Source organism: Canis lupus, chromosome 5 (assembly GCF_048164855.1).
Source record: "Canis lupus baileyi chromosome 5, mCanLup2.hap1, whole genome shotgun sequence".
Taxonomy (NCBI): domain Eukaryota; kingdom Metazoa; phylum Chordata; class Mammalia; order Carnivora; family Canidae; genus Canis; species Canis lupus.
In genome coordinates this window covers 84,579,309-84,594,643 of record NC_132842.1, presented here as the reverse complement: position 1 = coordinate 84,594,643, position 15,335 = coordinate 84,579,309, and the positions used below count along the sequence as shown (strand labels likewise).

General features: G+C 67.1%; 2 protein-coding genes and 1 long non-coding RNA gene across 9 annotated transcripts in view; 1 reads left to right on the top strand and 2 right to left on the bottom strand.

Annotated features, from left to right (window-relative positions):
* Nucleotides 1–2,306: 2,306 nt before the first annotated feature.
* On the bottom strand, nucleotides 2,307–3,847 carry LOC140634418 (uncharacterized). Of its 2 annotated transcripts, XR_012031925.1 has the most exons (3): nucleotides 3,252–3,847; nucleotides 2,631–2,966; nucleotides 2,307–2,443 (listed from the first exon to the last, which is right to left on the bottom strand). It is a non-coding gene; the product is annotated as an uncharacterized lncRNA (long non-coding RNA). The 2 variants fall into 2 exon arrangements; XR_012031924.1 differs by lacking the exon at nucleotides 3,252–3,847 and having other exon boundaries at nucleotides 2,631–3,072.
* A 3,583-nt stretch (nucleotides 3,848–7,430) lies between these two features.
* LOC140634416 (uncharacterized) lies at nucleotides 7,431–15,086 on the top strand. 3 transcript variants are annotated; one of them, XM_072828299.1, is made up of 4 exons: nucleotides 7,431–7,763; nucleotides 8,186–12,484; nucleotides 12,784–13,752; nucleotides 14,677–15,086. In XM_072828299.1, the coding sequence occupies exon 2, from the start codon at nucleotides 10,475–10,477 to the stop codon at nucleotides 11,639–11,641; it is 1,167 nt and encodes a 388-aa protein (XP_072684400.1). In that variant the 5' UTR covers nucleotides 7,431–7,763; nucleotides 8,186–10,474; the 3' UTR covers nucleotides 11,642–12,484; nucleotides 12,784–13,752; nucleotides 14,677–15,086. The 3 variants fall into 3 exon arrangements, with proteins under 3 accessions (XP_072684400.1, XP_072684399.1, XP_072684398.1); XM_072828298.1 differs by having other exon boundaries at nucleotides 7,431–12,484; nucleotides 12,784–13,405; nucleotides 13,505–13,752; XM_072828297.1 differs by having other exon boundaries at nucleotides 7,431–12,484.
* The window catches only part of DHRS3 (dehydrogenase/reductase 3), a 38,609-nt gene continuing 36,012 nt past the window's right edge, over nucleotides 12,739–15,335 (bottom strand). For all 4 annotated transcript variants that reach the window (XM_072828301.1, XM_072828302.1, XM_072828300.1 and 1 more), the window contains exon 6: nucleotides 12,739–13,245. In XM_072828301.1, the coding sequence (XP_072684402.1) occupies nucleotides 13,161–13,245 (85 nt within the window). In that variant the 3' untranslated portion in view covers nucleotides 12,739–13,160. The remainder of the gene's footprint in view (nucleotides 13,246–15,335) is intronic.

Below are 15,335 nucleotides of genomic sequence, written 5' to 3'. Positions count from 1 at the left end.
AGAGCGCCAGACCCCAGGCTACGTGGCCTCGGGCAGCGGGCAGGACTGTGCCTGTGGCTCAGGGAGCCCGTCCTCCCCGCCAGCCACCCTCTCCCTCCCGGCCTCCATCCCTCTTCTTGATTGGCACGTTAATGAGGGCGGGGGGGGGGGGGGGGGGGGCGTGGAGCAGAGGGATGCGACCCCCTGCGGGGGACCGTTGCCCCGTTAGGCTCCTGGGCCTGGCTGGGCGGGCGGCGCCCGGGTGATGGATGGAGCCCGTGCCCACCGCCAGCCGCCCCCCGAGGGTGATCCCCGCCCCCGGGGCCATGCCCAGCCTCGGAGCAGAGGCCTGGGCCCAGCTGAGGGGCTGTGGAAAATGGCCGGGGGGGGGGGTGCGCAGAGGGCCCCAGGGCTCCGGGCGGGTGGGGTGCTCCTACCCCCGTCTCCCGCTGCGTCCTTGCCCTGCAAGCTGCCCCAGCGGTGACCTCCGTGGACGCAAGGCCGGGCCCGCTGTCCCGTGACCCCAGGGCACTCGCACACCCGTGGGCAGAGCCTCCCCCACTGGAAGGCGGGGTCCTCCAAGTGAGGCCTCAGTTTCCCCGGCTGACTCCAGCATCTCCCTTTTCCATGGACAGACAGGCTCAGAGGGGACAGTGGGCCCCAGTCCCACAGGACGAGAGGCGGACCCGGGATTTCAACAGGGTTCCTGCCTCCGCAGTCTATGCAGTCTGTCCCCAGGCCCCGTCTTCTGGGCTGGAATTTCCCGGTAAGGATGAGGGTGGGAGGGAGCCAGTGACACGTCCCGGGCGCTTGGGGGGAGCCAAAGCCACTTTCAGGGACCCACCCTGCAAATCCCGGTGCTGGAGGCCGTGGCCGTTCTCGTGGCCCCGGTGCCACAGCGAACCCGGGTCCCGGCTGTTCCTGCGCCCTGAAGAGGCCAATCCAGGGAAACGCAGTCCCCCCAGCCCTGCTCGGGGCGTCACGGTTAGTCCCTGTGTCACCGGGACAGGACGGGCATCGCGGTGAGTCCCTGTGCCACCAGGACGGGACAGTGTCACAGTGAGTCCCTGTGCCACCAGGACAGGACGGCGTCACAGTGAGTCCCTCCTGGGGACTCGCACGCGCAAGGCTGCGAGTTGGCTGCAAAAGACAAAGTGAGAACACCCGCAGGCACAGAAATCAAGAAAACTAACCCCGTTGGGGCGGGAGCCACTCAGAATGGGGGAGACTCTGAGTCCTCTCAGGTCAGGAGAATTAGTCCCCGTGCTTCGGTGAGCCACGTCCCCGGGGGACCAGGACATCGGGTTTCCCCGAGCCTGAGACAAGACCAACCAACCGACTCCAACCGGGAGACCTCCGGACGCGGCTCCCGCCCACGCGGTGCCTGGACAACTGGAGAGGGGGAGCCCAGCGCCCCGGCCAGCTCGGGCGGGACCAGGTCCCAACCACAGTGTCCAACATTCTAAATTTCGTGAACAAAGTGAAAGGTCAGGAAGTACGATGTAAAGGAGGAACAGCTCCGACATAGAAAGAGCTCCTAAAATAAGGAAAAAAAAGTCGCGAGTCCAATATGCGTGAGCAAAGCACGTGAAAAGCTCGTCACCCGCAGAGAAAGCAGAAAGCGGGCTGGGGCCTGGCTCGCCCCAAGTGCGCACCCTGCCCCCCCCCCCCCCCCCCCCCCCCCCCCCCGGGCGCCTCACGTCTCAGCCTCTCGGGAAGCGCAGCGGGGAAGTCCAACCGCCAAGTGTAGACTGTGGGGACTGTGACGTGTTCCCGGCTTCTTCGTGTATCATCTGTGAAATGCTGTGACCCTTTTATTTGTCCCAAGAAAGCCTGTGAATTCCCATCTTAATTAAATCTCTCCAACCGAGCAGGTGCTTTCTGCAGGATACGGTGCATTCACGCGGCTGTGAAAGCCCGGGAACGACTCGGTCACCACCCCGAGAGCTGCGTCCCGCATAAAATCAATTTATTTGTGAGCGGCCTGGGTTCCGCAGATACGGGAACTACAGTGTAGAGTCCAGCTACTCTCGACTCACTTAGGGCAGTTCTGAGAAATACCGGAAAGATGAAAATACAGTGTAGGCGCGCAGGGCAGAGCCCGTGTTCTGATTCGGGCACTCCGAGCGCTGCGTGGGCCTCCCGCGCCTGTAAGTTTGCAGATGACAAAATTGGCTGAATCGGGGGGAAAAAATGACCACGATAAGGCCATTCCTGTTGCATGTGACGGTCTGGGGCTCAGAGGTGAATTCACCGGTCAGGCTTACCTGCTCCGAATCACCGCGTTGTGAAAGGTTTATTTTCACTAATAATCTAAAAAGAACAGATTAAGGAGGCGCCGAGAGACTGTTTTTTATTTACTAAGTTGGCAAAAAAAAATGTTTTTGAGGCCACACCCGGCATTGGCAGCACGCAAATTCATATCCTGACCCTGCCGCTGATGGAACTGCAAGCTGGCGTCACCCTTTTGAAAAGCAAGGAGAGGACACCCGGAGAAAAAGCCATAAACCTCCTTTAGTCTCGGTTCCGGTTCCGTGTGAATGCCCCGTGGGATCCGCCCCAAGGAAAAGGTCTAAAAGGTGCAAGACCTCGTGGCTGGGAAGATACACCCAAACCTCCACACCGATACCCCCACCAGGAAAGGAATTTACCAGAAGTATGGGAAGGGCGCGTGAAGGGAGAGCCTAAGGCCACCGAGACGATCTTTAAAGTGAGAATTCTGAAGGTGTAAAGGCGACATCTGTCCGAGCGCGAAGTAGAAACTGAGAATTAAGGGACAGAAGTAGGAAGCCTGGAGCCGACGGGGACGGTCCGCAGGCGGGGACATGGAACCTGCTCGGGCACTGGGCAGTGGGCGAGGGCCCAGGTTTTTTTCCCATTTTCTCTTCTGGACAGACACCGGCTCTTTTACTTTTTAACTAAAGAAACACTCAGAACAATGGGCCCCGGGGCCGACCTTCTGCTCCGGGAAGCCCCTGGCCCAGGAGCTGTGGGAAAGGCAGGAAGCAGGAAGGTCAGCGCGCCCCAGGGAAATCCCACCGTCCGCGGCTCCACGGAGACCCTGCCGGGGGCGGGGTGCAGGGAGGGGGCGTGCTGGGGGGGCGCGGTGCTGGGGGGCGGGGTGCCGGGGTGCCGGGGGGGCGGGGTGTGGGGGGGCAGGGTGCTAGGGTGCCGGGGGGCAGGGTATCGGGAGGCAGGGTGCCAGGGGGCAGGGTGCGGGGGGGGGCAGGGGGGCGGGTGCCAGGAGCCAGGGTGCCGGCCGCGATGCCTGCCTTTAAAGCCATTGGCTCCCTTTGAAGGACCCTGTCATTTCCTTCCTCCTTCCTCCGCTCCCTCCTTCAACACGTCTGCGTGGGGCACCTGCCCCGTGACAGCTGCGGCTGTCGTGCTCGTGCGGTGATCGGGGAAGGCAGGCCTCAGGCGGCAGCAGAGGCTGAGACCCCTGTGCCTTTTAACAGTATTTTAGTTTTTAAAGAGGAGGAGCGTATATTCTGTTATAACCTGGACACGCGGAGCTCGTTTCACGCCAGGAAGCGCAAGAACAGCGATGCTTTCTGGGATCCCGGGGAGGTTCCCCGACAACGTCAGGGTCTCGGCAGGAGAGCAAACTCGCCCCCTGCGCGCACCTGGCCCACCTCCCTGTCGGGCCGCTGGGGACCCGCCACACCCTGTCCACCGCCTCGGGGCCTGAGCCCAGGAGCAGCAGCTCGGAGAGAACGGGGACATCTGCGCCGCCGAGCTCCCCCCTTGGGAACACGACCCCGGGACCAGGTCCTCTCCGTTATGGGCCCAGAACCAGACACCCTTGTCGGCCGGGAAGGATGGCCCCGGGTCCGGTGGCGGAGCAGGTGGCTTCCAGGGGCCGGAGACGCGGTGGCCGTGATGGGCAGGGGCGACCAGAGCCACTGGTGTCCGCGCCCCCGCGGGCAGCATCTCCCCGCAGGAGCGGAGCCCCCGACCAGTGACCCCCCGGTGGCTTCCTCTTCCTCCGTCCCGTCCTCGACAAGGTGGCCGCGAGCTCCGGGCGTCCTGCGGGGGGCGGGCCCGTGCCCAGCCCGGAGGCCGCAACTGCTCCCTCCCAGGCGCCCCCGCCCGGGGCTGCTCACTGCCTCGTGGCCGAGGTCCTGGGGCCGGCGCGGTCCCTGGTGCGGTCCCTGGCGGCAGGCGAGACGCCCGGAGCGACGACCAGACGAGGGGACGGGCACCAGGACAGCCAAAGGCCAACCGAGGGTCGTGGCCTCGGTGCTGCCGCCCGCCCTCTGCCTCACCCCGCGGGCTCCCTTCACGCGGGCGGCTCCTCCTCGGGGCCCTGCCCTGGCTCCCCCTGGCTCCTGTGTCACCTCCCCAGGAGTCCCCGCTGGCCGCCCCGGCCGCTGATGGGCCCTTGTCCGGCCGCCGGGTGCGTACTCTATCCTCAGCTGTCACAGGTCCTGTGGCCCCGGCCGCAGCTCCGTGCTCCTCATGCACGGGGTCGCTCCTGCACCTGCCCGCGGACAGCGAGCCCCGGGCACCGTCCTGCCCCCTCGCCCCGGGGGGAGGACAGCCCGCCCAGCCCTTGGGCCTGCTCCCGGGGATGCCCCTGTGGCCTGCCCGACGCCCGTGCCCCCCTCTGGCACACGCTGCGGAGTCGGCTGACCCGTGAGGTCGTTCCCTCCCATGGCACGTGGCACAGAGAAGAATCTGGTGCTGCTGGGGCATGGCCCTTCGTGGCATGGAGCCTGGAGCAGTGGCCACGGCCTGGGGACCCTCAGGGCCACTTTGCCATCGAGACAGCCTCTTGCCTCACCCCCTGACGATGGAGCCGGTCCCTACGGGGTGGCTCAGGCCAGAAGCAAGCGGGGGGCGGGGGGTCTGGGTAGAAGGTCCCGCTGGGGACCCTGCCCTCAGCCTCTAGGGCCGCTCCCAGGTAAGACGACCCTGGCCCCACCGCAGCAGTCTCCGGCCCCACCCAGGGCAGGTGTTGGGTCGGCCACTCAGGGTGGGGGTCTCGGGTGAGGGTGGGCACGGGGTGCCGGGTTCGAACTTGAGGCTGGGTGGGCCGGGCCAGCTCCCCAAGTTTCTGCAGGAGGCGTCGGCAGCTCCTGCGGGGCCTGTGGCCTGGGAGCCTCAGGCCTCATCCTGAGCCTCTCGCCGCGGGGGGTGGTGGTGGTGGCTGGGGGAAGAGGCAGGTGACAACTCCCCCGAGAGGTGACAGCCCCGGGGCGGGAGCTGCTGCCACCTGAGTGGGTGTGGAGCAGGTTAGCTGGGTGAAAAGTTCACGGAGAGGGGAGCTGTCTGTTTCCCTCGCTTAATTTATCCACTATTTGGCTAACCTTGCTCTGAACCCAGGCCCCGAGACCCCTTCCTGTCTCCCCCGCCTCCCCACTGGGCTCCCAGCGCCGCCAGACCTCCCGCCCGGCCGAGGGGCGGGGGCCCTGGGGGAGCCGCTGGCGCCCGCCCCGCCGGATTTGCGCCCCAACCTTCCCACCCTCGTAACCAAAATAAAGTCCGGTCGCTGCGAGGTCCCGGCCCCCAAACGCCAGACGTGGGCCGAGGAGCGCTGGAAGGCGCCCGCCCCGCCCGCCCGCGCAACTGCTGCTCCGGAGACGGTGACCTTTCCTCCGGGGCCATCTGTCATCCCGGCGGCGGGAGCCGCGGGGCCCAGCTGCTCCGGGGAAGGGGCCGCCCGCTGTCCTCCCGGCTGGCGGCGTAGACCTCTCCTCCTCCGACCCTCCCGGCGCCGGACACGTGCAGGGGCCGCAGGGAGGGCGGGGGCCGGGCGGGGTGGGCAGGCGGGGCGCTCGGCCGACGCCCCCCAGCCAGGCCCTGCGGGCACAAGGGGCCGCGCCGCCTGTCGTCAGTAAGTCCCCGGGTGCGGGTGCGCGTGACGGCGACGCAGTGACCCGCCCTCCCCCGGCTCCGGGTCACCAGGGGTGCGTGCGGGGGGGGGGGGGGGGGCGCCGCCCTCGTTGGTGCGGCCTCGGGATCCCGACACCCGGCGCTTGGTCGCGGTGGCCTAGGTGCCCCGAGGCGAGCTCGCCCGCCGGACCTCTGCCTCCCTCCGCCGGGGCCGCCCCTCGGCACCGCTGAGCTGCCCCTGGTCCCTAATCCCTCGGCCCCCTAACCCCTCGGCCCCTGCCCCGCGGTCCCTAACCCCTGGGTCCCTGCCCCTCGGTCCCTAACCCCTCAGCCCTTGCCCCTCGGTCCCTAACCCCTGGGTCCCTAACCCCTGGGTCCCTGCCCCTCGGTCCCTAACCCCTCAGCCCTTGCCCCTCGGTCCCTAACCCCTGGGTCCCTAACCCCTGGGTCCCTGCCCCTCGGTCCCTAACCACTCGGCCCCTGCCCCTCGGTCCCTAACCCCTCGGTCCCTAACCCCTCGGCCCCTAACCCCTCAGTCCCTAACCCCTTGGCCCCTGCCCCTGGTCCCTAACCCCACGGTACCTAACCCCTCGGCCCCTGCCCCGCAGTCCCTAACCCCACGGTACCTAACCCCTCGGCCCCTGCCCCGCAGTCCCTAACCCCACGGTACCTAACCCCTCAGCCCCTAACCCCTTGGCCCCTGCCCCTGGTCCCTAACCCCTCGGTCCCTTGCCCCTCGATCCCTAACCCCTCGGCCCCTAACCCCTCGGTCCCTAACCCTTCGGCCCCTAACCCCTCGGTCCCTAACCCCTTGGCCCCTGCCCCTGGTCCCTAACCCCTCGGCCCCTGCCCCTCGGTCCCTAACCCCTCGGTCCCTAACCCCTCGGCCCCTAACCCCTCAGTCCCTAACCCCTTGGCCCCTGCCCCTGGTCCCTAACCCCTCGGCCCCTGCCCCGCAGTCCCTAACCCCACGGTACCTAACCCCTCGGCCCCTAACCCCTCGGTCCCTAACCCCTTGGCCCCTGCCCCTGGTCCCTAACCCCTCGGTCCCTTGCCCTTCGATCCCTAACCCCTCGGCCCCTAACCCCTTGGTCCCTAACCCCTCGGCCCCTAACCCCTTGGTCCCTAACCCTTCGGCCCCTAACCCCTCGGTCCCTAACCCCTTGGCCCCTGCCCCTGGTCCCTAACCCCTCGGCCCCTGCCTCTCGGTCCCTAACCCCTCAGCCCCTAACCCCTCGGCCCCTGCCCCGCGGTCCCTAACCCCCCACGGCCCCTGCCCCTCGGCCCCTGCCCCTCGGTCCCTAACCCCTCGGTCCCTAAGCCCTGGGTCCCTAACTGGGTCCCTGCCCCTCGGTCCCTGCCCCTGGTCCCTTCCGCCCCCTTGGCCCCCGTGCCCCGCCCCCGCCTCCTCCCGCCCCCGCCTCCTCCCGCCCGGGGCCCCTCCCCGAAGGCCGCCTCCTCCGCCCCCGGGGCTGCCCGAGGCGGGCCCTGGCGAACTCTGGGCGCAGGCCGACCCCGAGGCCCCCCGCTGCCGCTGGACCGGCGCCCGGGGACGGAGGGGCGGCGCGAGCCCAGGCCCCCGCCCCCTCGGGCCGCCCCGCGGGGCCTGCCAGGCAGGGCTGGTCAGCTGCCAAGCCGCCGGGGCCAACCGCCCGCCGCGGAGCCTGCCGCCTGCCAGTCAGGAGGGCCCGGGCCGCCAACCGCCTGTCACCACCCGGGCCAACTGTCACTCGGAGGCCGAAGTCCCGCTCTGGGAGCTCAGGACGGCCCGTCGGGCAGGCCCAGGGGCGACTCAGGGGTCCGCCGGGGGTCGTGCTGGTGGCAGCTGCCTCGCTACCCAGCCTCCTTCCTGCTCTCCTCCGCCCAGGGCACCCATCGCGCGGCGGGGGACCCACCCGGTCCCAGCTCTCGGTCCACCAGGGTCAGCGGGCTCGAGTCCCTTCCAGGTGCGGGGACAGACCGCCTGCCTCAGGACTGGCCAATCAGAGCACCGGGTTCCCCGCTGGCCAATCAGAGCACTGGGTTCCTCATTGGCCAATCCGAGCACGGGGTTCCCCACTGGCCATTCGGAGCACAGGGTTCCCCGCTGGCCAATCAGAGCACCGGGTTCCCCATTGGCCAATCAGAGCACCGGGTTCCTCACTGGCCAATCAGAGCACGGGTTTCCCCGCTGGCCATTCGGAGCACCTGGTTCCCCGCTGGCCAATGAGAGCACCGGGTTCCCCACTGGCCGAACCAAGCCAATCGTAACCAATCAGAGCCAACTCCAATTGACTAGGAACACCCAGTCTCTTTTTCCTGCTGCCCTTGAACCTGGGAAGGTGTGAGGCTGCAGCCGAGCAGCCACCTTGCCCTCCCCCCTGAACAGGATGTCGGAGGGAAGGTAGCCCAGAGGACGTGAACGGAAGGATCCAAAAAGAGAAACGGGGTCCTGAGCCAGGTCTTGGAAGCCAGGTGCTAAAACTCCTGGATCCAGCCGTACCTGAAATCACTTCTCATTGGGCTTTCTAATTATGGGAACCACTTATCCCCCCTTTTGCTTGAGTGAGAATCACTGCGGACGGGACCAGTAGCTGCTCGGGGAGTCTGCCCGCGTCCCGTCTGCTGGTCAGGGTACCAGCGCTTGTCTGAAGCTCAGGGTGACCCCCTGCCCAGGGGGACTCTTGCCTGAAAGCCAGAGGCACGCAGGCTCCCATATGTGCCTTTCCTGCCCCTGGCTGCTGAGGTGCATGGTAGGGACGCCCCAGTCAGACGCTCCCTCAGCCTTGGACTCACAAGTGATGGAGAAGTGGGTGATGGGATCGTCCTCAGTGGGGTCGGAGCAGGGGGACGGGCTCCGGCAGGTTAAGGGAGCCGCATGGAGCCAGGATTCCGATTCGGCTGTGCCTCCAAAGTGCAGCCTCTACCTTCTGTGGGTGCACCCCAGCTCCCGGCTGCTCCCGGCTGCTCCCGGCTAGGCCAGCACCCCGGGGACCCCGTGGGGCTGAGGAGATGGGCGTCAGGCCAGAAAGCCCTCCTGCCCCCCCACCCCCGGCACCGGGCGGCCATCGTGGCCCTTGGGGGCATGGGGCCTCCTCTGCCCCCACGCCAGGCTGCCCACAGCTACCCCAGGCAGGGCTCTGCGCAGGGTCCCCCGTGTGACCTCCCCAAGCAGGATCCGGTTACATCGCAGCCAGCGGCTAAGGAACAAGCCCAGCTTGTGTCTTCCTCCAAGTGCTTATTTCCTTTGTCTTGTGAACATAGAAAAATGAAAGGAATGATAAGGATTTGGGGGTGGGGGGGGCAGCCCGGAAAATTCTGCAGTGTTGGCGGAACTCGCCAGGAGGGCGGCGTGAGGGAGTTTTCAAACCAAGTCCAAAGACGGAGAAAGTCAAGTGTCCCGGGGAGGCTGGGGGAGGCCGTGGGGGGCCGGGGAGGCCGGGGGAGGCCGGGCTGCGGCGGGGTGGGGGGGGCTGAAGCCTCCTGGGTCCCTGGCTCCCATGGGGTGTAGGGGGTCCAGCCTGGGGCGCCAGCTTCCCGTCCGCCTCTGGAGCTGGCCTGTCCTGGACCAGGCCACTGGGCCTCCCGGCCTCCCCTCCCTGCCGGCTGGTGCCCCGGTACCAGCTCTGCTGCTCGGGCTCGTGATGGGGAAAAAACGGGGCGGGGGGGTGATGTGTATTCTCAGTCGGGGGCCAGTGAGCTCCTTGGGGGACACCGGGGGATTGCTGGGCTGTCACAGCCAGGGACGCTGCCAGACGTCCCCCGCTGTGCCCAGGACGTCCCCCGACAGCCCGCTCCACCCAAGCCCCAGTAGCGCATCAGCGGGAAACCGGCCCAGCGCGTGTCACGATCAGTGTCGGCTTTGCGGCTCGGGCCCCGCTGGAGCACAGGGGAGGTGGGGGGGAGGACGGGGGTGCCCTGGACAGGGCTCCGTCCCTCTTCATTCGGGCAGCGGGTGCCACCGCCGGCTGCTGGTGGAGCGTCTGCCGTCCAGCGATGTCCCGGGTCGGGTGTCACTCACGGAAGCGTCAACGATGGCAAGAGCCGCCTGGGGTCCGCGGGGACAGGCAGGGCAGGCTGGGGCGGGGCAGCGCAGGCACCGAGGTCAGGTGCGCCCCAGGCCCCGAGTGGGCAGGGCTGGTGCCGGGAGCGCTGCGGCCTGGTGGTGCAGGCCCCCCCCCGGGGACCTTGGCGACCCCGCGTCTAGGCCTCAGGGCCCTGCAGAAACATTCCCTCCCGGCCGCTGCCATCCAGGGCAGTCGGTGACCCCTGGGTCACACAGCTGCGCGCTGGCGGCCAGGCTGTCCTCCCGGGCTTCCCCGGCCAGCCCGTGTGTGGGGGGGTGGCCCTGCCTCCAGGGCCTGCTGTCCCCCAGGGGGTCCGTGTGCCCAGAGCAGCTCCCCAGGGCCTGGTGGGGGGAGAAGCGGGGCTCTCGGGGGTCGCTGGGCTCCTGGAGCCCGCAGCCCGCAGCTTGTGAGGAGAAGCGTGTTAACAAATGTTGGTAAGTTGGACCCCAGGACGGGAGCCCGACGGGAGGGCGCAGTGGCTGGGTGCCCGCGCGGCCCCGAGGCTTCCGTCTGTCCCGGGGCCACCGTCGTCACCCCCCGCTCTGCCTGAAGCCAGGGGCGTCCGTACATCGACGTTCTCCTCACAAACATGGACCTCTGGGCTCCTGTGAATGGTCCCCCCCTTTACAAGTTCCTTCCTGAAAATCAGGGGAGCCCCCTCCGCCGGACGAGTCGACCCTGCAGGGGCCCGTCCCCGACCCCGACCGCCGTTGTTTCCTGCCCTCTGCGCCGCCCCCCACTCGGCAGGCTTCACGTGCTTGGGATCCAGCTCCTTTTTTGTTCCCCGTCGGACTAGGACACCCCGGGGGGGCTGGGCTGTCGGCCCCCCAAGGGCTCTCGCCGGGGAACGGGGTGCGGCCGGGCCGAGCCCTGTGCTCAGCCCAGGAGCTGTTACCCTGGTCCCTCGAGGCCGTCGGTTTGGCCCGAGGAGAGACTCCGCTTCTCAGAGCGATTGGGCCCCCGGGGAGCCGGGGTGGCCCCAGGAGTCAACCCTGGGCCACTCGCCAGGCCAGAGAGCCCCGTCCCCGGAGCCCCGCCACGTGGGCCCGGGTCTGGCCTCCCGGCCTCGGCCCCCACCTCCACTCCGGTTCTCCTTGGAGGCGGGCAGGAGCCCGCGGCGCGGCCTCCGGGTCATTCCCGGGGCCCAGGCCTCCTGCGCGGTCCCGTCCTGGTCCTGCCCCGCGGTGGTCACACTGTGTCACTCCCGGCGGGGTCAGGCGTCAGGCGCGGGATCAGCTCCCGTCCCTCGTTCCCAGGACTTTGCAAGCACCCAGACCATCCCGGGACGGCCGGGACCCGGAAGGGCCTCCTGGGAATCTGCCCCAGGCCTTTTCCCTGGTTCCTCTGGGAAGAGATCCCGAGAGACCGAGTGGCCCAGTGGAGGGCGGGGATCGGGGGAGGACCAGGCCCTGCCCCTGGGGCTCGGGGACCAGGGCACATCCCACTGCGGCCAGGGGCCTCGGTTCTCAGTGGGCCTGGGGACGGCTGGCTGGCCCTGTCCCTCCCAGCTCCAGGCGGACCCCGGATCCTCGCCGTGCTCCCGCCCTGCAGGCCGATGCTGGATTCCGTGGAAGCCTGAGGAACCCGAGCCCCCGAGGCGGCCGGCGACCAGCTGGGACCGCAGTAGTCGGCCTGCACTCGGGGACGGCCAGTGTCGCCACCACTTGTGCCACCCCCGCCCCTGCCCAGGTGCGCCCGGCCTGCACCCCACTCCTGTGCGAGCCAGTGACAGGCACCTGGAAGCCGAGGGGCAGGCCAGCCCACGGACAGCACGGTGACACGCGTGGGCACAGGCTAGACCTCGCTGGGCTGGCCACAGTGCCTGGAGGATGCCCTTAGCAGTGGACCACCCCCCACCCCACCCCCGCTACCCTTTGGTGACACACGTTCTCCAGCACCAAAATGAAGGTGCCAAGGCACTTGCAGTGAGGGGCCTGCAGGGCAGCCCACGAAACGGGGGGACGGTCTCCTTGCTCAGAGCCCGTTTTCTCACCTTCCTAACATCCCCTCCCTAGAGGACAGGGCTGCTCTGGGGCTCCGCTCAGGACCTGGTGTGTGTCACCGAGAGGCCACCACAGCCCGGGCGCCATCCGTCCGCTTCCCTCCGTCCTCTGCCCACACCTTGACTTTTCCTTACATTGGTGCGGACCGTGCCCCCGCGTGGCCCCGATTCCTGTCCACCCCTCGGCGGCAGCCGCAGCAGGCCTGACCGCGTGACCGGCTCCGACCAGTGGGATGCGAGCCGAAGTGACACGCATGGTTTCTGGGTGGAAGCTTCCAGAGCCCGGGCTGCGGGACCGGGTGCATCTCCGTGGCCACAGGGAGCGCGTCCCCCGCCTCGGCCGGGCTCCCAGAGCGAAGGGCACAGGGCGGAGCTGCCGCCAGCCTTGAAGGACAGGTGGCAATGCTAAGGCCCCTCTGTTGGACGTCACTGAGCCCCGGCGTCACGTCCTGGCCGACACGCCCGGTGGCTGCTGGGAGCGGTCCCCCTTCCCCGGCCCGGCCCCGCAGCGAGCGGCAAGGGCGGTGTGGACGGGGGCCCGGCAGCCCAGGGGCCCGCGGCAGCCTCGTGGTGGCGTCTTCCAAGTTCGGGCTCCTCGGCGACACCGGCCGGCCGCTCGGTGGGTGCTCACGGAGGACGGGGCCCGCGAGCCCGAGCTGGTGGCTTGGAGGCTGCGGCAGGGCAGGGGCGAGCTCAGCAAGATCGTGGTTCCGAGGCCCAGGGCCCCGACCCACGGCCGGCGGGGGGACCCCGGGCCCCCCCTCGTCTCGCCGTCTCTGCCCTCTTCTCGCCGCCGGCCACCCCAGCACACCGGCGGGGATCAGTCCCGTCCCCGTTGCCAAGGACAAGGGGTCAGGGCTGTCAACAAAGGCGCTCGCAAAACCGTCTCTTTATTTTTCATTCCTGCCATTCAACCAGTTTGCGCAAGCCGAGGACGGGTGGATTTTGGAAGGAAAAAGCGTCTGGGCGGGTGCGGAGCCTCCTGGAGCAGTCCGTGCGCGCTGCTAAGGCCGGTTAGACTGAGAAGCGACTCGACAATAAACTCTACAGAATTAGAAACAAGTGAAAGTGTCAAGGTGGCTGCTGGCTGGTGTCCCGCCTCCCGTGGGGGCCGAAGTCACGCCGTCAGTCCGTGCGGAGGTCCTGGGGCCGGCCCGGGGGCACCCGGATTCTTCCTGGCGCCAGCAGCAGTCCCGTTCACCCAGCAGGGCTGTGCAAGGGGCAGGCGGTGGGTGCGTGCCAGGACCTCGGCCCCTCGGCTCCCGGGCTCCCGAGCGCGTGTCCGCGTCCCGCCTTTATGTCCGCCCTTTGAAAGTGTTCATGCAGGTGTAGGTTCCTGAGAATCTGTGGATCTCCTCCAGCGCGGCCTGTGGGAGGATGCTGGGGGGCGGGGCACGGGGTCAGCGGGGCCGGCGGCCGGGTCCCTGTGGCCACGCAGCAGAGCCGCGGCTCCGTGGGCTGCCCCCACCCGTCGGGCCACACCCACCCCCCCTCCGTGGAAGAAGGATCTGCAAGCAAGTGGACAACCGGTGCCTCCAGGGTAGGGGCAGAGGTAGAGGTGGGTGATGGGGACAAACTTCCAGCGCCACCTTCTTAGCACTGGGGGCCCAAGGGTAGCCACGTGCCACTTATTCAACAGGTATTTGCTGTGTGGGCCTGGGGCGCTGGGTGCTGCTGCTGCCTCCTCCAGGGAGACTTCCCGGACTCACCCCCAGGCCTCTCCCTCGGCTCCCACACCCCCTGAGCTCCCCCAAAGGCCCTGCTGGTGTCCTGGCTGTGTCCCTGTCAGGCCCACGCGTGCCTCAGTGGGCGACGCATCATCTCCGACCCCGGCCCCTAGTGCAGGGCTCGGCAGAGAGAGGACCTCAGTCCACTTGTTAAATCGAGGTGAAGGGCCCTGGCCGGCTCCGGGGGCAGGACGGGAAGGGGGTGCCGTGCAGGGGCTGGGGGAGGGGTGGCCTCCGCTTCCTGTGTTACCGGAGTGGGGGACAGAGGAGGAGATGGGGGCTGGGGGCTGACTGCGGAGAGCACTGAGGTGTTCTGGACAGACCAGCTTTTTTCTAGAATGTTCAGAAAGCCTTCTGAGAAGCCTCCCCCCCCCACCCCGAGGGGGAGCAGAGGATGTTCTGAGACCCTGCTCCACGGAGGGTCTCAGAGCAACAATCGGGAAGCACGAGGGAGGCAAAGATGTGGCCCCAGTGCCCCCGGCGGGGGGGGGCCCGCCCCTGCCACCCCCCGGCCACCCCCCCCCCGCCCCTGCCCCCCCCGGCCACCCCCCCCCCCCCCCCCGCTCTGTGTGTCTGAAAGAGCTTTGGGTTTGGACTGATGGTGGGAGGCTCTTGTGGTGCCTGCACTTGGAGCAGCTCCTCAGCCGTAGACACACAGCCGGGGCGGCACCCGGTTTCCTGGGCTTCGGGGTCTAAAGAAGGCACTTGGGTCCTGCACTTCCCGAAAAGGCCTTTCAGGTCAGAGGGGTGTAGGGAGCAAGGGGTGGGGGCAAGAGAGGTCCAGAGGCCCACTGGAGGCCCAGAGGAGCCCGGAGTCCACGGCCCTGAGCACCAGGTCTGGGTGGGCACCTGGAACGGCCCCTTCAGGGTGAGACTGGGATGGGCAGGATGTGCTGCTCAAAGCCCAGGAGGTCCTAGGAAATGTGATGCTGGGCTGACTCTGAAGGAGGAGGATCTCCTCTGAAGCTTACCTCCCAGGGTCACCTGTCCTCATCCCATCTGTACGTCCCACCCGACCAGCCCAGCCCCCGGGGTGTTTCTGTGAGTCCCAAACATTGAGATCCCGGTTTCCCCTCCGCTTTAGACTGAACTTCCTGACCGTCGGGGCCAAGCACTAGTCTCTGGAATGGTGGTTCTCAAAGTGTGGCCCAGGAACCCCCGGGGGATCCTGCAATCCCTTCAGAGGTCAGACCGTCTTCGTAATAACACTACGACCTATCTGCCTCTGCACTCCTCTCGCGCCCCACGCAGCTGAGTTTTCTGGAGGCCGCGTGACATCACAACCGATTAAAATCACAAGCAGATATAAGCATCCAGTTGTCTGTAGTTCAGTCAGCCAATAAAGAACGTTGCAAAAATGCAGAACAAGGCCATTCTTCCTACTACTTTTTCTTTTTTTGGGGGGAAAATGCACCTTTTATAAAAATATATTTATGTTAACAAGGAAAGGAAGTGGATTTGTTACTGCTGTTTATAAATGAATAAATGTTTTAAGTGGAAACAAATATATGAATCTTGTAAAAATGTTTCCCTTTTAATTTCTCAAAGGGTGGCTAATAATAGATAAAACTCACATTAAAAAAAAGGGGGGGGGCATTGGGTTCCTGTAATTTTTAAGATTGTAAAGGACTCCTGAGACCTACAGGTTTCGGAACCGCGGCTCCATCCGCAGTGTAGGAAACCCCTGGCACACGGGCCGCCTCTGCTGGGTCTCACGCCCGTGGCAGACATGACTAATCGATC